This window comes from Rhipicephalus sanguineus, chromosome 5, assembly GCF_013339695.2.
Source record: "Rhipicephalus sanguineus isolate Rsan-2018 chromosome 5, BIME_Rsan_1.4, whole genome shotgun sequence".
In the NCBI taxonomy this organism is placed as follows: domain Eukaryota; kingdom Metazoa; phylum Arthropoda; class Arachnida; order Ixodida; family Ixodidae; genus Rhipicephalus; species Rhipicephalus sanguineus.
Window position 1 is genome coordinate 164,488,942 of NC_051180.1, and position 25,751 is coordinate 164,514,692.

Consider the following 25,751-nt stretch of genomic DNA (forward strand, 5'->3'; position numbering starts at 1 on the left):
CTAACAAAACTGCTGCAATATGCGTTGCAGAAAGGATGTGATTTCGACGGGCGAATGTCGTGCCTTGGTGGAGCGAGAGCATCGCCTGCGAGGCAGAGGCTAGCGAGACGCACGCGTTTGCGGCTCAGGCTACGAACCTCTACCTCCCTTGTTGCTGAAGCGCAGTGTGTGTTATGTATGCATGAGCACAGGCGTCGGCTACCCATTACTAGAAAGCGCACACCGTGCCGTTTCTCTCCTTAATTGACGACGCTTTGAAGAAGTGCATACCGCGTACCAGTGTTGATTATGAGCTTGTTGATATCATCCTTACGCGGGATTCACCATTCGCTGTGTCCAAAGATATGTTCACATCGTCAGCTAACACAACGGTTTAAACATGATCATGGGCGTTAGTCGTCGCGATAGAGACACGCTGTCAACATGGGTGCATCCACGTCAAACGGTGCTATAGCTGCCAAACACGAATAGACATTGTACAAGCTCTCATATATCACTACACAATAAGCACTACTTCTGTGAAGACACGCTTCACTTTCGTGTTATACCGATTTCTATGACGGAGGGATCAGCCATGTTATTTTTACATGGGAAGATCGGTTTTATCGAAGTAGACAAGGCATAAAAAGAAAAGGGAAATCTTTTTTTTTTAAATTTTTTGTCGAGCCTGGGGGCACACAAGTCACCTAGCCGTTATAAAGCGAACGCTCATAGCATCCATCCATCCATCCATCCATCTATCCATCCATCCATCCATCCATCCATCCATCCATCCATCCATCCATCCATCCATCCATTAGAAACGAGGAAAAAGGGAAAAGGAAGGGCGGGGGGTTTCCGGCGAACGCAGCTGCCATCTTTATAGAGGAGCCGTTGGTTCAGTCCTCATTGGGCAAGCATGAGCGCGTGGTCTAGTGGTCAAGACGCTAGCTTTCTGACAGAGGTGACCTGGATTGAAACCCAGCCGCGGAGAGAAAAGTTGTTTAGCTTTATTTATTATTTATTTGGTTAGCACCAGCTGTTGGTGAGTATGGTTTTTGTAGGGAAGCAGGGTTTTTTGAACACCACCAGCTTCACAGGTCAGGAAATACGAGCTTCGCTTGTATTGGTCGCTGCTTTCATCTTGGCTTTACCTAAATATTCTTATCAGCTAATTTAATATTATAAATCAAGACGTGCAGTGTAAGGATTCAATGTGAAAAATCCGAGGACACCTAAGGCTTCCTCATAAGTTGTGAATGCGAAAGCATTCATGTTCGAAGGAACGACCGCGCGAGCAAACAGCAGCCGCAGAAGCAGCCGCCCCCTTTGGTGTCACGGCACTGACGTCCTGCAAAACGATAGACCGAGGAAGCAGCAGGCGGGGGCCACTATGGCCGGAGGCGGGCGCGCAAAGGCTCCAAGATAGCAGTCTTGCTCAGTCTACTTGATAACATGATACTCCTTGAACGGAAATGTCTGTTGTGGAGCTCGGCTTCACGAAAGCGGTGGCGTCAAAATTTTGTTCAAAGTACCATGATATTATAAAAGCAGTGTGTGCAGACCTGTTACCTAGGAGACGCCAGTTTATCCCAGTCGGTAAGACGTTTGAGGCCTTTCAGGAAGAGGTTGCAATCGCAAGCGTCGGGAACAGCACTACTTTTAGAGCACAATGAGTAGAATAGTTAGAGACGTGAGTTGGGCTAGTTGATGCGTATTAACTGCATACATGACTGAATAGCGCAAAAAAAAAAAAAACACAGACAAGGGGCTGTCTGTCGTCTCTACCTTGTCTGTGATTTTTTTTTGCGCTATTCAGTCATGTCTGCAGTAAGTAAAATACATCATGATTACTGCCTATTAGTGGGTATTCTTACTAGCGTGAGCGGAATGATTTCAGAGTACGTACTAATAATGCGCACTGACAAGTACTTTAGAGCTTACATAAATAGCTATTAATCAAAAACCAAAATGCTCATCGTAAGACTGGTTTCAGCTGCTCATTTTTCTATTACGCACATAATGTTACTGTCAGCTGCGGTTTTTTCTTTACGGTTTGCCGCTTGCTGCTACTGTATACGTACAGCGAAATGCGCTGTAGTTTTTGTGTACTTATTTCGATTCCCTTCTTTTATCGCATACATTAGACTCATCGCTCGGCGCACTTATATCTAGATATACGTGCAATCATTCCAACGTTTACCTTCAGATGGGTGTTATTATTTAGAGTTTGTTCTTGCTTTTAATCCCGCCACTCCGTCATCTGTTTCATAAGCGAGCCGTGACCATGTGAAGCCTATCCTCTTTTAGCAGCTGCTCTCTCTTCTTTTTTTGTCCTTTTTTGAAAGAAAAGGAAATAGAGAAAGAGCTCAGGAGCTTTTCCCTGTGCCCTGAAAACCGGGTCAAGGGAAGCTTGGCGTGTGTATGCTTGGCGTATTACTTTTTTTACATTGTTTATTTACCCGACACGGTGGTCTAGTGGTTATGGTGTTCGACTGCCGACCCGAACGTCGCGGGATCGAATTCCGGCCGTGGCGGTCGCATTTTCCATGGAGGCGAAAAGGCTTGAGGCCCGTGTGCTCAGACTTAGGTACACGTTAAGGAACACCAGATGGTCAATATTATTTCGGGAGCCCTCCACTACGGCGTCCCTGATAATCATATCGTGATGGGACGTTAAACCCCAACAATTTCTTTCTTTCTTTCTTTCTTTCTTTCTATCGAATTGAACAATGTTTCCTCCTAACGTTTTCCTTCCTCCGTGCCGGGATCGGAACTTCGTCCACGCGTTTTGCAGCGCAGCGTTTCAGTTCCTACTGGCAACAACGATGGTTGTGCGTTCATACTGAGGCAACAATGAAATTTGGCAACGTGAAATGAGAAGCGACCTCGATGAAACATCACATTGCCATATCAGAAAGAGCTGGTCACCCACAAGCCCACGATCGAGAGGGCCTCAATTATTGGAAAACGGCGCATGGAAATACGTATGTGACCGGCGCATCTTCGAGGGCTGCATTTTACACTCGCCAACGTCAGGTTTTTCGCGTTCAAAGCCGCCGCCACCACTGCATTCCCATAACAAGGTTCGCCTAATGTTTTTTTTTTCTCATTGTAACGACTGAATGCGCGGAGTGTCTGGAAGTCCTAGTCATGTTTTCATTTTAAGAATTGTTTGTCTAATACTCCCCATCTTCACCATGATATATCCAGAAAAGTATGGCTTGTGATGTTCCTTAGCAAGCTTTCTTGAGCGCGCGAAGCATGTTTGCGAACTGCTGAGCTGCTATTCGAGCAATGTGCCTTACTCATCACGCATACACCCAAACACACGCACGCACACACACGCACTCAAACAAACACACGCACGCACGCACACACACGCACACACGCACACACACACACACACACACACACACGCGCGCACACACACACACACACACACGCACTCAAACAAACACACGCACGCACACACACACACGCACACACACGCGCACACACACACACACACACACACACACACACACACACACACACACACACACACACACACACACACACACACACACACACACACACACACACACACTGACATTTGCATCTGAAGAAGCCTCCTTCCGAGACATGACGTCGTGGTCCACTTCATATACGCCTCCTTTTTTTTGGTGGGCAACGCGAATATTCAAATTATGGCACATAGAAGCGGCTGCTTTCACGAGAAAGAAAGAAATACACGGCCGAGGAATATACCAGGGCCACTTGCGACTGCTGCAGACATAATCTTCCTCCTCGTCCCGCTTGGTGAAGTTCACATGTAATATATATGCTCCTTCTCCGGCGGCTGTTTCTTCGTCTACGGTGTTGAGTCTCTTTGTGGCATTTCTAAAAAGGACGCCCCCTTGGTAGGCATTCATCATTCCGGCGTCGAGAAGTGCGGCCATTGTGCGGCCGTATGCTGCTCGCGCAGTGATCGCTGTTGCAGTCGATGATAAATATGGTGCCTACTTTTTGCGAGCCGAGACCTCATGTCGTACGGGGACATTTCGTTATTTCTGACATTTATGCAATTTCTGTTTATTTCTTCTTGATTTCTCGAAAGCGGATGAGGCGTGACCTATACATTCAAGCCACGTCTCTCTAGAACGGCCTGCCGTGAAATCGCTCGACAAAATTTTCATTCATTTCCTCTGTTGGAGAGGCTTTTTTTTTCTGGCCTTTGAACACGTTCTTTCTGTCGCGATTTCTTTTCCTTTTTTTGCAATGAATTTCCTGCCTTCCTTCTAGGTGTTTTTCATTCCTTTTTTTCTATATTCTTTTTCTGTGACCATTCCTCTACTTATTTATATTTATTTACTTCGTCCTTGATTCCAAAATACCTTTTTTTTAGGCTATTCAGTCTTTTTATTTCTCTCTATCGTTTCGTGTGTGCCATCGTGGTTGCTTTTCTTCCTTTAATATACACTTTTCTTGATGTACCTTGCCCCTTCTGTGAATTTATTTGTCTCGTCTTGTTTTTCTGGTATTTCTTACTACTGTTTCATTTCCTCAACTCCTGTGTTTGTTTAGGATACCTTCTTTCCTATTCTAGCTATATATTTAGGAAGATCATGTCGCTTTTAAATCAGTCTTATCCCAAGTAATATTCGGTTGACGCCTGAGAGGCTCATTCCACGATGCATTCATACCCGCCGACGTAAGCGAAAAGTTAAAGTCAGGCTAGAGAGGAGGCGAGAACCCGTTCATTCTCTTTATACCATGAATTCGCTGTAAGAATCTCCTGTTAGAATTTTTATTCAGCCATTTCTCCAAAACGTGTCTTTGTGTTGCTAGGACACAATCAAGGATGTTATCTCGTTTACACGTCAATGTTTTTTTATGGTCTTCCATCAACACCGCACGGTAGAGAGCTAGCGAGGATATAAAGCTTAGGTTTAGTTTCGCGTTTTTTGAACGTCGTGCGAATGTCATTATCGGTCTGGGAGATAAAAATTATTGATCGTTATACCTAAACCTGGTTGTTCATGATGTGTTTGCAGCCATTTATTATTTCTCTACGCTATAAGGCGGTCTTTTCAGAAGGATCAGCTTTCTTTGTGTTTTCACGTACTCTTTTTTTGCAACACTTCGAGCAGTTTTTCTCCTCTATCAATGTTTGACGGCGTACGCCAAGGGGATGTTGCCCGCAAAAACACAGCGTAAGCATCTTGTTCAAACAACATTTTTTTCTATTTTTGTTCGGGAATTCGAAATATATAAACTACATGATGCTCCGCGAATCAGTCAGTCAGTCAAGAACTTTATTCATCGGCCCTGAGGAGTTTAAGCCGCCGGGGGATCCAGGGGGGACACCCCAGCAGCCACTACCGTAGGCGACGCCCGAGTCGGGGCGGGAACGTGATGGCGTTCCGCCAGTTCTTGGGCCCTCTGGACTGCCTTGAGTTGTTGGTGGAGCTCGGAGCTCCTGAGTGTCTCTTCCCAGTCGCACTCACAGGTGAGAGGTCCCTGAGGTAACGCGGGACATTGCCACAGCATGCGCGAGAGTGAACAATAGAGTTCTAGGCAATCTGGGCATTGGGGAGTGATGTCTGTGTCGTAATGGCTCAGTCGGCCCCTTGATGGGTACGATCTCGTTTGTAGCATGCGAAAGGCTACCACTTGCGCACGTTCGAGCTTTGTGTGTGGTAATGGGTATTGGCTTCTGTTGTTGGGGTAGTGAGAGGTGATTTCGTGGAAGGTTAGTAAGGGGTCGTTAAACTGTATGTCTGGGCCCAGCTCTTCGGTGGCTGATTTAAATATTTTCTTTCGCCAGCAATACCAAGAGATCATACTCCGAATTCTGAATAATTCAATCGTGCTTATGTATATTAGGTAGTTAAGGTTAGCAATTAAATAGTCGCTTGGTATTCAGACGTCGTTTTTCAAGTGCTTGCCACAATGAACTTTGGGCAAGGAGAATGGATGGTTAATAATGCGAAGTAATCAACATTACCGGCAAGATAGTTAGCACAAAAAGAGTATGAGCTTTAGGGAAGGTATTCTCGAGCTGTTCATTTAGTGGACTGTCCATTTCGGCCGCCGTTGATTTGGCGCAGCTTGGCGAAATGCGCATCCCCTATTTCAGGCTCTTTGTCCGCAAGGTCATTTTGATGTGGCGGAGCTTCCACAAACATTAACACAAATGAGGGGAGCGCCATGTGCTTCGATTCGGTGAATGTAGCCTCCTAAGACCCGCTCTTGGCCACGCGAATCTCGGAGGCTGTCTGTCAACCATGATTCTGTGATCGCGTTAGCCCTCGAATTGTGTGTAATTCGGCCTTCCTTTTACCGCACCTGCACGATAACGTCATGGCTCGCCGTTCAGTAACTGAACGCGCTTTGATCACGTCAGGCCGAAACCGCAAATGGCCATTAGATCGACAGTTCTAGAATAACTCCTCTGGAAACTCGTTTCAGTATACAGAAACCGGTGATGACGCTTACACTGCTATTTCAGGTAAATGTTCAAGAACGTCCTCTATGACGCATTGACCACGGCTATCTTGAAGTCCGAGCTTATTCACTTGCAGTTATGCCGCAATCAATCAAATTTAGCGGTCGAGGCAATATCAACTCCGGACATGTTGCAATGTACTTTAGCGTCGATATATCGCTTTGATTTTGTAAAGTTTTGTTGCAGCAAACATAGCCTGTTCCGTAAAACCTTTCATCTGCTAAGTGTGTCCTTTTCTGGCCTGCTATATATTGAAACTTCTGCTTGGAGGCCCTTCAACGGGACTGAGAATTTGGAGCGCTATATAAATAAAATAATAAAAAAATTGGCCGCGTATCTGCGTGCTTCGCTGCAAATGTCGTCTAAAGACGATAGAAGAGGCGCTGCGTGAGATATGGACGCCATCTGGCAATATGTCGGGAAACACGAGTGCTGTGTTGCGGGCTAGTAGTCCCGGCGCAGCGGCAGGCGAAGACCGGCGGTGACCAACGCGACCGATAGGGACGCCGGCCAGCCGGAACAAGCTGTTTGGCGCAATGCGCCGAAGGAGAAGAAACGTCCGCACTCAACGAGTACTCTCCACAAACTCTCTTACTTACACGTCGCGTGGGTAAAACAGGAATGCTAGAGCGGCGCCCCCTGTCATTCGTACAATGCAATACTGAACCGAAACCAAAACACAACATGAGCTTGTGCAGAGGGCACGGAGGAAGACAACTTTCAGCGCAGTCGCATTTTCAGCGCACCTTAAGAAACTAGGGTTGTAACATTGTAGGGCGAGTAGGGCCAGAAGGACCGTCACGACGAAAACCTGCCTCCTCAGTCGTATTCGCCTGGAACGTTGGTGTGGCTTCGCGTTCCCTCCTCCGCTCCTGGCCTTTCCACAAAGCTACTGCCTAAGTACGAAGGCCCCTACCGCGTCCTACGTCAAGCATCCCCAGTTAACTATATGATTGAGCCTGTTCAATCATCTACGGACCGCCGTCGTCGCGGCCGCGAGACTGTTCACGTCGATCAACTGAAGCCGCATTATGACCCACCAGTTGTACCTGTTCCTTAGGTCGCCAGGATGGCTCTTTTTCCGCGGGGGAGTGATTTGTAACATGATAGGGCGCAGACAAGAACGCCTGCGAAAGAAGAAGACGAAGACGGTTGTTGTTGGCGCTCGCGCTTGCTCGGCTTGGACCGCTGATCGCTTCAGCTGTGGCAATCTTTTAATAAACGCGTTACTGTCTCAACGTTAAACGCATACCATCAAGGTCTTTAAAATTGCGTATCTATGTATTTTCTGTTAAAGGAACACACCGCCTAATACTTACCTAGTGTTGTTGCGCCTCAGATATGCGTAATGTTTGCTTTTTGATCAACAATGTACACAAGTATGAACCTAGTCAGCCGTTCACGATGGCTGGCCCTTGGGCAAGTGGTTCAACTTTGGCCGAGTGGCTGAATCGAGGGACGTGCCGACAAACAGAAAGACAGACAGAAGGACAGACAGAAAGACAGACCAAAATTTCTCCGTTTAAGTTCCCCAAGAAAGACTATCGTCTTTAAAAAATGCTTTGCCACATTCGTTTAAAAGAAAGTCAGCTGCAGGAACAAAGTCTGACGTCCTATCGTAGTTAGAGTACTGCTGAAGTACATAGTACGAAATTTCAGTAAATCGCTCTCGTTATGCTCTGAGCCATCACTAACCGTGACCAGGATTTCGGGACATATGCACGTATCGCCATCTCTCGTCGGTGACTGCGGTTGCCGGCCGTAACTGAATGGGAAATAGGCGAAAAAAAATCGTATCTGACGAAAAACGTTAGTTATCAAAACAACTCCCAGTTCTATACAGTAGACACTTATTTGAAAATTCTGTTAAAATTACTGTGTCGCACTACGAACCGCGTGGCTTCTCTGAGTGTTTAAAATTTTGCAATGGGGCCCCGTGTGTTTCTAATGGGCGGTGTTCAATTGTTCTTGGAAGCCAGCCGCTTTCTAGTGGGATACTGCGATTTTACCAAAACGTCGCAGTAGAACCACGGTTCTATACAGTAGTAGAACTACTGTATAGAACCACGAGTCATTTTTGATAGCCTTTTTTTTTTAGATACGATTTTTCTTCGCCCATTTCCCGTTCAGTTATGGCAGGGCGCCGTTGCTACCGCCGAGAAACGGCGCCACGCACAAATATCCCCAAATCCTGGGAATGTGCACAAAGCCTTCCTTTACCTTTCGCATTCATGAAAGCCACCGACAAAATAGATATAGGCTCTTCAACGAAATGTTTACCAAATTATTCATGGATGGCCATAGCACATGTTGGCATAACTACTTTGTTCGCTGTGCCGAGTTCATTTATATTGTTGCTTAAAACATCCTAGCTAAACAAATAAGGCTCCAAGTGAATTTGACTTCAGTAGTGCATGGAATGAATTCGCATTCAAAACGGTAAATATATTATTTTCTCAGTTTTCTCTCTGTGACGAGAACCAACAAACACTTTCAAGATTTCGCCCCTAGTGAAAGTGCATATTTTTCTAATCGTTACTTAACAAGTAATTCCTTGACACGGTATCTCACGTCTTCGTACATACACAACGCCTCCTGTAAGCCTGGTTTAGGTGGAAGTCTCCACGCAACATTGATGAGATTTAATGTGCATCATATGAAAATAAAGCGTAAGTGCACGCTATGACGCTTTCTCGTTGCAAAATGCTCTGGTGTTTTCGCTTCTCGTTTGCTCGCAGAAGGTGGCATTTTGAAGGTAAATAATACTCTCATTCACGTTCACAGAAGCACGGACGCATCATAATGCTTGTTTGGTTGATTTGTCTGAATGGTTTCAACAGTTCACTTTCTTGATTCCTAACGAGACTTTCGGAAGCCATGTCACCCTTGTCACTATCAATCTTGGTCGCTTAGGCGCAACAGAAACATTTTACTTTTTAACTTTCCTCTCTCGATTTACCGTTTCCCCACTGCGGAGTAGCAAATCGCATATTTTTCTTCTGGTTAACCTCCCTGCCTTTCGCTTAACCTTTCTCTCTCTTTACAGCTTCATTCATGGTATCGAATTGCAACGTCACAGACAGACACCAACCACGCTGGATCCGCTGTGGGATCGCTGCGTTGCTCGAACGGCAAAAATGCTTAACGGAGTGATTTGCGTAATAATATCTCAGCAACCAACCCCGAAACGAGCACAGATGCTGTGACCTCGACAGTCACACCTACATGAAGGATTTCCAACCACGTCCTGCTTTTCGCACCTCTCGATTATTATTTTCAGCCTGAGTTCACCCCCGAAGAACTTATGTGGTCGACGATACTGCGTTTCATAGATCAGGTGAAACGCTATGGAAGTTATGCAAGAAGGGCGGTCAGCAAAATGTGTAACTCCGCGCGTCTCGTGGTCGATATTTGTCGTTGTAAACGCTCGCACGAGCCTCCGCGCGACGCATCGCGACGACGCGCAAATGAAACACACATACACACAAAAAAGAAAACAACAAGACGCTAAGCGATCCAGCCGCATGAAAGCAGCTGTATACCAGGGGTTTCGTATTTCTGAGGCGCCAAAACATCTTTATTTATTACTCAGCCTCAGAGCGAAATAAAAACTCTATTCTGGGTGGTTAGAACATGGAACCATTTCTTAATGCGAACGCATGTACGGCAAGAAGTGTCGCTAGTCTCAACAGCGTTGCACCTGATGTGTGAAACGGAGTATAGTTCGGTAAAAAACTGAAATGGCCAAACTTTTTTTTTTCTTGTATATCGTATCTCGAAAATAGCCGACTGCTTTTGCAGCGCGATTGCTGACCCTGCAAGTTTTGAACGCAATCTTTATGAAGCAAAGTTACAACACAAATGAAATAGATGAAACCATACACGAGAGAAAATTGTGTTCAAGCTCCGCAGCGAGAGCCACCTCTTGTATATTACAGTTCGAAACGAAACTTTACCTCCGAATATATCAGAAAAGAAACGCCAGCACTTTCTCTTCTTCACGCTTGCCTTTTTTTTTCTTTCTAACGGCCTCAAGTTTGCGACACGTTGACTCTCCGGTTTCGTTTCCATTCCAAATGAACACGCATTTCCAGTAAACCGCGCAGCCGCACCTTAACATGCTACACGCACTAGGTATGGCTGCAATCTTCCCTTTTTCTTTTCATGCTTAAGCTAGTCGTGCACAACGTTCTTTATAAGTGCGTTTGAAAAGTGCGCTTGTCATTCCTCACTTCCTTTTGCGCCAAGTCTTTACGCAATATCCGTTACAAAATATGGGCATGAAGTCGGCAAAAACTTGTTTCTGTTACGCTTTCCACTTTACGTTCATTTTCCTACTTGTTTTTAAAAATCGTGCGACTTTAGTGTAGCTTGTATTGCTTCTGGCACTAAAAAATGCGCGTGACGCACGAGGGTTGCGATATACAAACCACGAGCGCTGTGTTCTATGTATATTGATTTAAATATGTCGTCCCCAGTCAAAATGCTGAATGTCAACTGCAGTCACCCGGTATATTTCAAAATGCTGCGCTCTTTCGTCACGGTAACGTCGTGTTCTTATAAAGCATAGTATACATGATGTTGACACTCAAAAACGTCATATTTTTTTCGTGCGCTGACGCCCAAATGGTTGTTTGAACTCGGCTAGGCTACACGTCTCACGTATACATAAAACACGGGTGGATAAAACTTGACGGGGGGAAAGGTTCAGGTACCGCGTGGCGTCTTTCGTCGGGGTCAGCGTTGTTTTTCTCCCCACCGAGTTTGGGAAATGGTTCCGTAATGCATTTTTGATGCACCCCAAACTTTTCCATCCCAGCGTCCTTCCTCTCGTGTGCGGCTGCCTTTTTTCGACATCGCATTATTCGATCACTCGTTCCCGAGGTCGTACATTCAGGTTTGGTGGCGTCGCACTCAGTCGGCGAAAAATCGTGATGTGGACCACTCTGTGTGCACACAGTATAGATCGAGTGCCGTATCTTGAGATGAAGATGTACTGCGATCGTCGTTGCTGAACAACTGAATTTGATGCGTGCGAGTGTCGACTGTGGGGCCTCTGTGTATCCGCAGGGTTGTAGAGCCATCACATTTGACGTTTCTATTGGCAAGGCACTCTCGCAAAATAAAAAATAAGAAGAAGAAACACGACATATAGGCCCCAAGTTTTATCACCCCGCGTATTCTGACGTTAGTTGAAGGACGCCATTCTAATAAATAGTTTTATTCATACCTATTCGCACGGTTGTTGCATGGTGATTAGTCGTTCTCAGCTTTAGCTGGTCATGCTTTAATTAAATCAACATTTCCCTGGGGGACGTGCACACAGCGTCACTAGAGACAAGAACTTTTTGTAACAAATAGCTGTTTTTTTATTTTTTCTATTTATCTATCTATCTATCTATCTATCTATCTATCTATCTATCTATCTATCTATCTATCTATCTATCTATCTATCTATCTATCTATCTATCTATCTATCTATCTATCTATCTATCTATCTATCTATCTATCTATCTATCTATCTATCTATCTATCTATCTATCTATCTATCTATCTATCTATCTTTTTTTTAAATATATGTCTGTTTTGACCATTTTCGCCGACCCGTGCCAACGTGTGTTACGTAGCAGTCGATATAATGTTCGAACATAGGATGTTATAATGAGGGGACATGAACTTCCAAACCAAACTTTCGACTAACTGGGTTGATCCCGCCACGGTGGTGTAGTGGTTATGGCGCTCGCCTACTCACCCGAAGGTCGTGGGATCGAATTTCAGCGGCGGCAGCGCCATTTTCGAAGGAGGCGAAAATGTTTGAGGCCCGTGTACTTAGACTAACGTGCACGTTAAAGAACCCCAGGTGGTCTAGATTTCCGGAACCCAGCACTACGACGTCCCTCATAATAGCATCGTGGTTTTCGGACGTTAAGCCCCATATACTATCACCATGATTACTAACTAGGTTCACTGGGTGTGTATGTTTTAGGCCTCTGCAGTAGACGACACGGCAATTATGGAGCACTGCGTACACCTACCAGCTTTTTCTAAGGTTACTGTGCTGCTGAGGACTCATTATATATGCCTGATAATTCTTTAAGGGTACCTACCAAACTAACTCCACTCGAGATGGCTCCCTCATTATTCATTCCCAAGTTCAATTTCCACTGGTTGCCTGTATGATAAAGGCGTTCTTAGCATATTCGGTTACGTCGTGGGTCTGACAGCAGCCTTGGCTGGGCGATTCACAGCTTCTGCTCTCTCATAGCTAGTGAAATTGTAATCTTTGCCAGGGAAGAAGGGGCAAGAAGCATCAACTCAGGATGAACTCTTCCTGAGGATGAAATCAACTTTTAAGAGCGACGGTTAGTGCGAACAGAAACTATCAACATCATGAATCGGCACGGGCTCTCTTCGTCCTCTTCTTCCTCTCAGTCCTCTTCTTCATATTCTGCTTCGCTCCCAAAACATACGCCGGTTTCTCCGGCACGGAGTGGATTAACCCTTATGGGAGTGAGAGAAAGAAAGAGAAAGAGAGAAAGAATGAGAAAGAGAGAAATTCTTGGCGAGTACCCGCGAGCCGAAGGCGAGCGTCCTAACCACTCGGCTATCCAGGCACGCTAGCAGAGCATAGCATAGTCTTGTATAGATACTATAGCAAGATGGCGGGAAAGGGACATGAGGACGAGGAAGAGGGAAAGGAGTAGGGGAGAGAGTAAAGCTTAGTAACGAAAGAAAAAGAAAGAGAGAGAGAGAGAAATAAGGACAAGAAATAGAAATATAGGAAGAGCGAGAAAGACAAAGAGATACATAGAGAGAGAAAGAACGAAATATAAAGACATAAAAAATGATGGAAAGAATAGCGAGTTGAGATGAAAAGAAAGAAAAATTGAAGGAAGAAGAACAGAAACAAAGAAGGCCACCAGGCTCCGCAATTCCTTCAGGCTTGGCACCACTAGTGCGATGCCTTAATTTTTTTAAGCCATCTTCCAATCCAATCCAATCCAATCTCTAGGCTACGCGTTTTCGTTGTAGTGTTGCTGATCAGGGTGTTGGTTAGTTATTTTTTCGCTTGTGTAGTGTTCTTCTTCAGAGTACAATCTCCTGAATGCATATCAGCCATATGTCTGCCATAAAGCCAGAGCTAATACACAGTGTTTGTGCGTATAACTGTTGCGCTGGTTGTGCGCGGCCCAGATTCAAGACCCGGACTTGCTGATTTAGATGCTTGAGCACTCATATATCTTTGCGCTTAGAAATTAGAAGCTATGGATTTGGTGCTATGGCGCAAACGAAAAGCCGTCAGTGCTGCCATCCCCTTTCACCTTGTTCCTGACTTCTTTCTGCCGTCATGTTCCAGTTGAATAGCTTTGAATAATAAAAACAAGTGACTGCTTAGGTTAGCGCTTAAGTACTTGACGCTCTCCAAAAGAGCTTGAGCTTGCATGTACTATTTATGAGACGACACTGACGGACCTCAGCACTGAATAATATGTTCAAGAGACAATATGTTCAAGTGGCACGTGTATACTTCGTTGTCTTTCGCAATTCGTGCTATCTTTCGAAAATACGTCTTCGGAACTCGATACAGCCTCAACATTACTATGCAGCACTCGTTATACATAAAAGTAAAACGAAACGTGATGCCTTAAAGCTACATTTTAAGCGCTAACCATATTAGTGTGCTGGATTGAAAACTGCTAGCTGCTTCACAAAACCGGTGCTTTGTGCAGCGTACATTTTTCTTTGGCGCTTATCGTAATCCGAACATATTTTGTTTTCCTGTGAAGGTGTGGGCTTCTACATTGGCGACCCGTGCAATCTGACATGCAGCAGCGTTCTGTACCACGTGTTCTGCAACGTCACTTCTCGACGCTGCGAGTGCAGGCCGGAGTATCCTGTCAACATCGACAACAGACAGTGCGTCAAAGGTATGCTCATTCCTCGCTAACGTTGAATCTTCCTTGGTTAAAATATTTCAAGCGCACAGTGAACTGGTGCACCCGAGAATAATGAAGAAATGAAACACAGGTCCATTTTTGTAATTGGGTCATTCCATGCCAAATTATCCAGCGCTTGTCCGACCATCACAAATATGGCTGAAAAATTTCCACGTTTTTCTTGAAGTTCGAAACCCGTTCTGCTCGTTTATTTCTGTTGCCAAAAATTTTCCCGCCTATTTGTGAGAGTGTGTAGTTTTGCGCCGACTGAGCTAAACGGCATCAAACAACAATTTTTTTCAAAGGACGTTTATGGGATGCATTCGATAAAATGGTATTTCCGACAAGCTAATGAAGAGGTAACTGTAAAAATAATGACTTATTTATGTATATCGATTCTTCGAGGGCTTTTCGCACGAGCAAAATTGAATAAAGTTGCAAAGTTTGATGTTTTTTTCCAGGAACAAGGAAAACTCAAAGGGTAGAAATGAATTATGTACTGGTGGCCTGTTTGACATACTACAGAAGAAAAATATTTCAGTCGCTGAAGGTGTAGCAGATGGTCTGAAAAAAAATTGCGAATTTCACTTTTTTTAGAAAAGCTCCGTATTCAGCATCAAAAAACTGGACTTGGTGGTCGAATTAAAAATAGGCATGATACTTCATTTGAAAGCTCTGTGTATTAGGTGAACATAGACAAAGTTACAAAAGGATATTGTTTTTTTACCTTAAGAAATATGTTTTTGAAATTTTGTAGCTTTTCGCCGACGTAACTCAAGCGGCATGAAGCACAACGGCAATCTTCAGTATATGCCCACTGACCTGGGATGCAGACGTCCAACTTGGTACAGTCTATAAAGCAATGGAAAAGGAAATGGCGTTGCTTTATAGACAGTACCATGTTTGACGTCTGCATCCCAGGTTTGTGGGCATGGACTGAAGATTGCCGCTGTGAGTGCTTCATGCCACTTGAGTTACGTCGGCGAAAAGCTGGTGGAGATACAAAATTTCAAAAAAATATTTCTCAAGTTAAAAAAACAATATCCTTTTGGAACTTTGTCTATGTTCACCTAATACATAGAGCTTTCAAATGAAGTATCGTGCATATTTTTAGTTCGACCACCAAGTCCAGTTTTTTGATGCTGAATACGGAGCTTTTCTAAAAAAAGTGAAATTCGCAATTTTTTTTCAGACCATCTGCTACACCTTCAGCGCCTGAATTATTTTTCTTCTGTAGTATGTCGAACAGGCCACCAGTACATAATGCATTTCTACACTTTGAGTTTTCCTTGTTCCAGGAAAAAAAATATCAAACTTTGCAACTTTATTCAATTTTGCTCGTGCAAAAAGCCCTCGAAGAATCGATATACATAAATAAGTCATTATTTTTACAATTACATCACTTCATTAGCTTGCCGGAAATACCATTTTATCGAATACATCCCATAAACGTCCTTTGAAAAAAATTGTTGTTTGATGCCCTTTAGCTCAGTCGGCGCAAAACTACACACTCTCACAAATAGGCGGGAAAATTTTTGGCAACAGAAATAAACGAGCAGAACGAGTTTCGGACTTCAAGAAAAACGTGGAAATTTTTTCAGCCATATTTGTGATGGTCGGCAAAACGCTGGATGATTTGGCATGGAATGACCCAATTGTTGCTGCATAAATAACCCTCAAAGAGGTGTTCTGACTCTTCTTCATTCCTCTAGCCATAACTCACCTTCTCAGTTACAATAGGTGAATAAATAGAGCATGCTTGATGCAGATCAGTACAGCAGTAAAAAAAAGCTCAGTCAAATCGTCAAACGCGGAAAAACTATTGCTGGACAGGACAGGAATACCATCGAATGCAAGGTGACCGACATTCAAGTACGCGACAAAATACTTGCGTAAGTCGTAAAAATGGAACAAATGGTTAAGTCATGAAATAACTCGGCGAACTAAATGAGCACTTATAATAGACAGGACACGCCCGAATTGTTGCTTCTAGGCTAAGATGGAAATACGGACTTTTAAAGCAGGCTGCAATGGCGTTCATTGTCCAATGATAAGGGCGGCGTAAAAGAAAAGAAAACAAAACACAAGCTGTGTGTTACAAGAAATGGAAGTGAACGCTAGACTTGTGCCATTTTCTGACCCCTTTTATGCCATTACCATAAGATACCTCACGACTGCAACCAAAACTTATGCCTTCCATACTCAGAATGTGAGCTAAAACTTTTTGTTTGCCGCTTTGTCTTGTTTAGGTACTATGTTTTATCATTGCAATGTATCTATTACACATCTCTGTATGTACTCATGTTTCTCTAATATCTTCGAATGAGCTTGCAGGGTTATTTCTGAAATACCTGTAAAACAAATTCAATATGCTCTAGCTCATTGCGCACGAGTTCCCTATGTTAGCCGCAACCAACGAAAACCGTATTCTGTCATGGCTGAGTTTTTTTGAATAAGGTCATTGGGATGTCATGAAAAAAAAAGAGCCAGACCTGCGCGGAAAGCGCAGCACAGTCACGGCGAAAGCTGGAAGAGCGGCATTTCTAGATCCCGTTGTAAACTTTCTTGGGGCGACTAATAGAAGTACGCTAGCAACCTACCCACTACGGCACAAATCATAATTTTTGTGAAGCTGGGAAGCACCCACTACGCCATTATTCGTCATTCTACGGAGAAGCGAGGTGCCATCTGTAAGGTATTATGCGCACTTTGTTGATGCAACGGTTGATGACGATGAAAAATTATCAATGAGCTCTTTGTAATGGGTTGGAAGCTTTAAACGACCCACTAGTTACGTAATTCGCATTGTGACCATTGAGGCCTCGTACGCGGGCAGATGTTATCGCATGCGTCCTTCGTGCGACGGAGATGGCCGCCTCGTTTCATCTCTGCTTCAGCCGCGTTCGTCCCTTGCGCTCACGCGCTTTTATAACTCGCCCCGAGAGCACACGATGCGCCTGGTGATGTTAGTGATTTGGACGTTATACGGAACACGAAGGCGACGGCAACAGCCCGCCAAATGTGTCCACACCATTACTATAGCTGTGAGAGAGAATGCAACGTGCAAGAGCAGCGTCGCCTAGTAAGCGAACCTGAATGAAGTCCTTGGCGTAGAAAACATCGCCTACAAAATTTCGTGTCACAGTCATTACGTAATAATGTAATCAGTCATGTCTACTGATTGCAGACGACAGCATAAGAGATACGAAATGGAAAATAGACAACCACCCGTTTCTATGATTTCCGTAAATAATTCCGTATGGATTTCCCTGTGGCTTCATGCTACAAACGGGTGGTTGTCTATTTTCTCTTTCTGAACCCTTCCGCCACCCTGCGCGATTCCGCACAACTCATTTGCAATACTATGTGTCGATGTGCTTCGAGTTGTCGATGAATTCGCCCTCGTGCTGCCAATTGCTAGCTTCCTGGTTAGGTCAGTTGGTAGAGCGACCGCCCCGGAAAGACGTTGGTCCCGGGTTCGAACCCCTGACCAGGACGAATTTTTCGGCAGATATGAAGCTTTCTTTCTGAGAAGCCCGGATGGATTTCTTTGTGGCTTCGTGCTACAAACAGGTGATTGTCTATTTTCCCTTGCGCCACCTTGCGGGATTCCGCAGAACTCTTTTGCAGTATAATAGATGTTCGGTTTCATCGCAGCATGGACTACCCAAAGCATAGAGTTTCCTACAATAACATAGAGAGGAAACTGGCGCTGCGATCGTTCAACCACCATGGGAATGATGGGAAGTACAGGCTTCGGATTGGATTGCGTTAACTAGCGAACTGTCTACGGATCTTTTTCCACAGTTTCAGTTTCGTTCTTCGAGAGGTCTGCGTAGTGGGGTGCGTTGCAAAGCACTCAAGCAGTGCCTTTGTTGTTCAAAGAGGCTGAAGACCGCTAGATCTCTTGGTTTGCTGCGACGTTGCAGCTCTACAGGTTGTATATGGCAGTTTTAGCAAAGCGCCTTGCGCTCACCGCTGCGCACAGATGTAGCGTCCCATGCCAGTGCAGAGAATTGCGTAGAGTTCACGTTTTGTGATACGCGCTACTTGTGAAAACTCTTTTAAATCGACTTCAAAACGACGGCGTAGCGAAGCAGACGCACCGTCACGCTCCTCTGACTTGACTTCACAACAAAACGAGAGATGCGTTGGAGGCAGGCCACTTGGACAGACGCATCTGGCATCGCAGCAGATGATACGTTAAGTGTTTCTCACTCAATACGGTACTGTTATTTCCATAAATAGATAATGCGTACTTTCGAGGGAGAGACAAGCGCGTTTGTATCAAGTGTTGTAAAGAAAATAATTCATTATATTGTGATACCAAATCTGGAACCCAATTGCAGAGCAATGCATACCCTCCCTGGTGGTTGAATTTGTCCAGGTTTCAGTTCTATCTCACGGTCACGCAAGCTTTTTGCAATAAGTTTTGCGTACAAAATAGTGAAGAAAGTTTTAATGAAAAATAACTTCATATCGCTTTGTTTTACACTCGGCAAATGAGCGTCGCGAATCTCAAGGACCCAATCCATCCGAAGCAAATCCGAAGCCTGTACTTCCCATCATTCCCATGGTGGTTGAAGTGCCGCTCAAGGAGCCCGCGTAGACACTAGCGCCGGATTCCCCTCTAGGTATTATTGTAAGAAACTCTATGACCCAAAGGTTTCCCACATCTAAACAGACTTCAGGGTTTTGTAATTCAAATTCCTAAAACTACCGCGCATTTTCTCATGGGCGAGCAGTCATGTGTGTTCTTTGAGCTTGCGTTTAACATATACCTAACCTAAAGCATGAAAAATTCTTGAACACGGTGGAGCCACAGTTGAACACGGTGAAGCCTGCGACAAATCGTGTTCAAGAATATTTTATCTACTCAAGCTTCTATCTTCCCGTGAACTTCTGTCTTTTTTGAAAACCTAATTGATGCCATTTTGCCGAGGGAACACGCTGAAAGGCTACTTTTCAAGATGGCGGCCTTGCTCTGGTGCTGTCAACTCAGATTTGTACAGACGACAGTTGGTTAGCCGCAAGAGTCAAGTTTTTTTGCGTGATGAGAAATGTGATCGTTACAGTGATTTGCTTGGCGAATAATAGACAATATTTACCGCCTGAACACAGAAATAGAGAAACGTATTTGCATTTTGATACCGAATACACCGCGTTATTTTCAGGGAAATGTTGGTTGCAGGTATTTCACCATAACAGTTGGATTATTATCGGAGATAACAATGTAAATGTTCTGACAAGCAAACTACGCCGAAAAAACATTTCTCTGAAGTTACATTACATAAGAGGGATTCATTTTTAAATCAGCTTCAAACTGTTCAATTTAACGGTGTACACACTATAACAATATTGGAGAAGTGAGTAAGCATTTCGAAGATGACATGAAAGAGCGGGCGCGAAAAATATTGCAGTGCTGGATCTATTGAAAACTCTTACATACTTTGGTTCTCCCTCGAAAATGTGATAATAATGCTGGTCATAGACGGCACGTGAATTGGCCCAAATACACTGAAGAGCTTTCACTTCAGAAATGCCTCGCCCTCTCGCATGTCCGACTTTTGCAAATAAGACAGGTACGGGTGTGTGATAAGGTTAATTTACGTCGTTCGCATCGTACCTGTGTGTCAAGAAACACGGGACACTTACAAGGTATACGCTACTTGGAAATGACCACCCTTGGAATATCAGCCAGCTCTTCATTATTTAGATAAGAGGGAAGATCTTCCGAACAAACTGACTTCGACGTCCGCTTGTGCTAAACAGAAAAAAAACACAAAAAATTAGGCAGAAAATAACAAAAAAATCTCAGCATATCCACGTGGTGAATGATGATGAGTGGGGCGAAGCGAACTCGCGCTGCAGCACTGCGATGGCATTGGCGCGAGCGTGGTCCTTCTTGATGGAAGATATTGTGACTAGATTGTTTGAGAACCACAATCTGTTGCACACACCGCAACTATGGCCGAAACTGTTATCAAGGAAGTCCCGCTGGAAGCGCGCGTTGGCGCCTTCCCGCCCGATGCGTTTTGCAGCCACTTCACGTGCTCGCACCGCCTCGGGCTCTGCCTGCCGGTACGCGCGCTTTCTCGCCGCTTCACGGTCCTTCACATTTTCAAGATCCGATTCGCGCCGCGGCCGTGCTGCTTCGGCCTCGCGGGCTCGAACGGCGGGTTCTTCGCGCCGCAGCCGTGCAGCTTGTCGAGCAGCTTCGGCCTCCCGGGCTTGAACGGTGGCGTCTTCTCGCCGCAGCCGTGCAGCTTGTCGAGCAGCTTCGGCTTCGCGGGCTCGAACGGCGGAATCTGCTTCGCGGCGTCGACGTGCAGCTTCAGCCTCGCGGGCTCTCACCTCAGGATTCTGTCTGTGAGCGCGCGCTGCCGCCGCCTTCCGTGCCCTCCGTTCCGCAGCCTTGTCTTCCATCTGGCGACTCCGAGCTTAAGAGAAAGCGTGCCAAGAGGGAGCCTCATGGCGCGTTACTCCTGAAATGCTGTCTTCGGGTGTCGTTGAAAACACGAGACGTAGTAAAGAAGAAAGAACGCCACACAGGCGAACACGCAACGAGTGTGTCACTCGTCAACGTCGTCTTCTTCTTCTACTGCATGCCAGAACGCGCACAGTAAAGAAGAAAGAATGCCACACAGGCGAACACGCACGAGAGTCTCACTCGTCAACGTCGTCTTCCTCTTCTACTGCATAGCAGAACGCGCGCTTCTCACGAGCTAGAGGTGGCTACTACAACGCTACAAACAAACGGAGGATGGACAGACCCACGGCATAAGGAGCTTCGGCCCTAAAAACACCCTGCAAGCGAAACTAAATGACTTGCTCCCGCCTTGTGTTCATCATCTTCTATACCGCCGTTTTTCCAGCGATGTAAATGCGCTAAAGGACGCTGCACCTGCAGAAATGCTTAAAGATAATGCTTGTAAAAAGTATTACGGGGTGTTACCATCGCTAAAAATGATTTCAACAACATGCACACTGGCAGGCAGAGAGGTCCTTCAAGATATGTCATTATTCTGCCACTCGTACGAAACCATTGCCAAGATAGTAAAAAAGGTGCACACAGTGGACATATGCTGTTGTTTATACTTATAAACATTACAGACAGTCTTTATTATTTTTTGGTGCAAGTGCGAGGTCATGATTTCTATTCGACGCGGCGATGGCAGCAGCAAAAGGACGCGGAATCTGATAATTATTTGTACGTCTAACAATAACACTAATCGACTGAAAATGTTTCGTAACGCACTCTTACGATGTCTTCAATTGCCAGAATGAGACGGCAATGCTACATACAGGATAAAATGATTTTTGCTGTGTTTTGATTCTTAGTCTGCCCCTCCTGTTTGATATTTTGCCTGAAGACGTGAACTCTTATCGGAGTTGCAAATAATTTCGAATGAACTATACTTGTCATTTCATTGTCTATCGTTATACCGTGTTTTTGTTTTGTCGAACACGATTTCCATTGACGGAAGTCACAGGAGGCACTCAATTTATGTACATGTACAAATACACGGGATCTGCATACATCGCTTTAAATATCAGATGAAAACTTTCTTGCACTTACCTCTGAAGTGCTTTTATTGAAACTTTCAAGAACGTGGTTTCGGCCCTGATAGCTTATTGTAACACTTGCCAATGATACCTGCCAAGTATAAAAGAAAAAAGATATTTTTGTTTACAGTAAAGTCAACTAATGCCGAGACGGCGTTAGCATGATCTTGCGTCGCACTCTGCTACCAGCAGAAAATTTACGGCCGTTGAAAAGGGTCGCGGGCGTTAAAAAGAGCAATCAACACGCGGGAATCCTCCTGAAACTGCTCCTTTCGGCAGCTGCTTGCCGATGTCGAACATGTACGTATACGCAAACAGAAAATTCGCATGAGTTAACTTTACCATGAGCGAAAATACCCTTTTATCCATAAACGAAACAAATTTTCATTTTTTTTTGTTGAAAAGTAGGCACGCACTCGGGCCAAGTGCTACATCAAACGATCTGGACAATGAATTATCGTATGTTTGCGAAATGTGAGAAAGAATATTGCGGCGGTGAGCACAGATCTTTTTCTCATATTTTAAGTTGATTTATGCACTCCTCTGCACGACTACGGAGTAGGATGCTTTGTACCACGACAAGAAAAGGCTTGAATATTTGTATAACTACAAGTGATTCTGAGAGATCACTTCAAGATGTCGTCATAATGCTAGTAATTTTCATGAAGCAGTGACATCGCTTTTCGACGTAAGTACATCTTGACAGCCGACGGAAAAGGGCGTCTTTTCCTGGCTAAATGGAATTCCTGTCGGTCAATTTTTCCACCACAAATTAAAAGGTACTCCGCTACCGGCGAAGAATGGGTCAAGAGCATAAAACCTAGAAAAACGCATTGTCGTGCTGCATGGCAAGTAATTGGGCCGAGGCCGCTTTGCGGAGGAGTGTTTCTGATGGCCCGCAGGCTCTGCGCCTGAAAGAAAAAAAAAAATATGGTAAACCCTAGGAAACTACAGTTCATAAAAATGAGCGCTTTACCTTCAGCTAGTTCAAAATATTCTAGTCCGAGCTTGTGTATGATACTTTGACATGAAAGAACAGATTGCTGCGTGGAGTGAACCGAATATCTGCCTACAGAAAATGTGCTATGAATATTCCCTCAGGCTGAGAGGCGGTTGCGTCGGAAGAACTGGAGCTGCGAAGCCTCGGGCTATTTTTAAAGCTTGTTTTGCAGCGTGGTACGCTAGTTTCCAGACTATAGCGGTGTGCACAGACCGTACGCGTGCTGCAAAAACAACAGCGTTTGCCGCACGTCATTGGCCGCTGCGGTGGCGCGCCTGTCGCGGACAAGTAGCTGTTTTTTTAGGGTGCGGACATGAAGAATTGCACACATCAGGAAACGCTGGTGTTCCGAAAATCTGATGCCCAACATGCGTTTCGATATGCGCTGCATAAGAGGCCGCACAATACGATGACGAACGCTAGGAAGACGCAGTGCCGATGATACCAGAAAACAGCGGTCTAGCGAAGGCCGCAGTTTACAACAAAGTTCAAGGGATGCATTTGACGAGCACGACTCGAAGGCGAGAGATATCTGCTTGTTCTTCTTCTCAGTTGATGTATTGAGCCTCCCCCCCCCCCCACCTCCAAAAGCGTTCTGCACCTAACATGGTTAGGCACTGCCTCCAGGATCGGAGACATTCCAAGCTTTCTGCACCTGACCTGGTTTTGCACTGCCTCCGTGATTAACCAACCTTTGACCGTGCGACGAATGTGATGAAGTCCTCAAGCGACATCACAGTGACGTCAGGACGACGTCACAAATTTTGGATATCTGTGACGTCGTGAAGACATCATATGGTGAAGTCATCAAGTGATGATATTTTGCATCACTCTTGTTTACGACGACGCCGGCGGTCGATTTTCGCGTTTGCGGAGATATCTAAGGTTTCGCATTAAAAACTCTATGCTTACACTTCCAAAAGGAGATTATGCAGCCGTCACTTCTGCTGGTTACCTAGCTTCACCAAGTGGAATGGTCTCTTGGCTGCTCTAGATAAGAACCAACATGTGTTCCTGGTTATCGTTCCCGATTTTTATAAAATTTACTATAGCGGGAATGAATGAACGAATAAACTTTATTAAAAGTTTCGCAGTTTCCTTCGGGCGTGGAAGCTTTATTCCTAGAACAAAAATCTGGAAGTTATTTCTGTGGAAAAAAAATTTGGCCAGCTAAAAAAAATATGCTAATTTCGGCTTCAAAAACACTTTTCCGTCAGTTTCGTGACTTCTGAATTTGAGCGCATCCAGCGAAAAAAAACTGTATGTCTGGGTCACCGCATTTCTTCCCGTCAAAGAAAAGCTATAGTGCAGCCTTATGAGTGTTATTTCCCTTTGCTGTCGATTGAGTTTCGGAGAAAGAAATCACAAAACTGGTAAACTGCACTAAATACCTACATTTCAGGAATTTATTGCTGCAGACATGTTCAAATGAGAATAATAAAATCCAGTATATACGCGTACGGTACATATTGACTTTGATATCAGCACTTTATTTTAAAAAAATCGTGAAAAAAAATCGTTTTCCAAAACCTTCGAAGTTTGAAAATAGTGTTCTCAAAACGAACATTTTTATGTTTTTTTTTCAATCTCTCTGATTCAAGTCAAACATAGTCTGCCATTTCGCGTCAAAAACGTTGGATTATTTGTGTTGGTAGCAAGTTATAATGCCTCAAATGAGAACAACTTAGCCTAGCGGCCTCGCCATTCCTGCGAATGTACTGCGAATGTACTGCGAATCGGATACAAGTTTTGAATGTACTTGTCCGCGACATAATCAAAAAGCAGAGGTTCCACAAGAAAAAATACGCAGCCGACTTTCATGACGAGGTAAGCTTTGTCTCGTGATCAGCCGCTTGGCACAATTAAGTAGACGACCCGTAAAGGCGACCGCTCGAGGCTGCGGGCGCTCACATCGGCAGTGCCGCTTCTTTTGCGGGCGAGCTCCGATCGCGCGTGAAAACTTTGCTCAGACGGCGAATGAAATAAAGAATGTATCACTGTGAAAAGTGGAAACTGTTAATTGTCAACGAGGTCCATATTAAGACTGATTTACACCTGCGACTAGCACCGGTCGCACGACCATTTGCGACGGAAGGCAAAACGCGACTCAAAACGACTGATGTTCACACCTGCGTGCGACTTACGAGGCGACTGGGCCGTAGCAGTCGCTTTGCGACCAAAACGGCCATTTGCGACCATTTGCGACCAGTCGCTTTGTGACTAACTTAGTCGCGCGACCGTTGCTAGTCGCCGGTGTGAACGAGCCTTTATACAACAGAAACTCTGCCCGTAATTTCGCAGGGTGATGGTGTACCAGAATGTCAGGGGAGCATAACTGAGGGAGTTGTAGGACAGGTTGGTACGTACGTGCAAAATCCGAATAAACATAAAATTAAGAGGAACCTCAGGGAACACACAAAAGGTGATCTCCTACAGAAAGATCTGAACGCCGGGCTTACGGTCGATTGTCTCCCTGTTGTGTGCACAACAGCATGGGCTACGTCCACCACGGTGGATCAGTGGTTACGGCACCTGGCCGCTGACTCGAAGGTCGCGGGTTAGATCCCGGTCGCGGCGGTCGCATTTCGATGGAGGCGGAATGGTAGAAGCCCATGTAATGTGCAACGTCCGCGCACATTAAAGAACACTAGATGGTGAAAACTTCCGGAGCCCACCACTACGGCGTCCCGCATAATCATGTCGTGGTTTTGGGACGCATGTCTGTAGATTACACGCTGATAGCTTACAGCGCGTAATCAGCAGAGCCTAAAGATTACAT

At 45.0% G+C, this 25,751-nt stretch overlaps 1 protein-coding gene across 2 annotated transcripts in view; it reads left to right on the forward strand.

Moving 5' to 3' along the window:
* The window catches only part of LOC119394399 (uncharacterized), a 275,463-nt gene that overhangs the window by 87,976 nt on the left and 161,736 nt on the right, over positions 1–25,751 (forward strand). The window contains exon 3 of one of the 2 annotated variants that reach the window (XM_037661694.2): positions 14,257–14,397. The exons of the other annotated variant lie outside the window; for it this stretch is intronic. Within the exon in view, the coding sequence (XP_037517622.1) occupies positions 14,257–14,397 (141 nt within the window). The remainder of the gene's footprint in view (positions 1–14,256; positions 14,398–25,751) is intronic. 2 annotated transcript variants of the gene reach the window in all.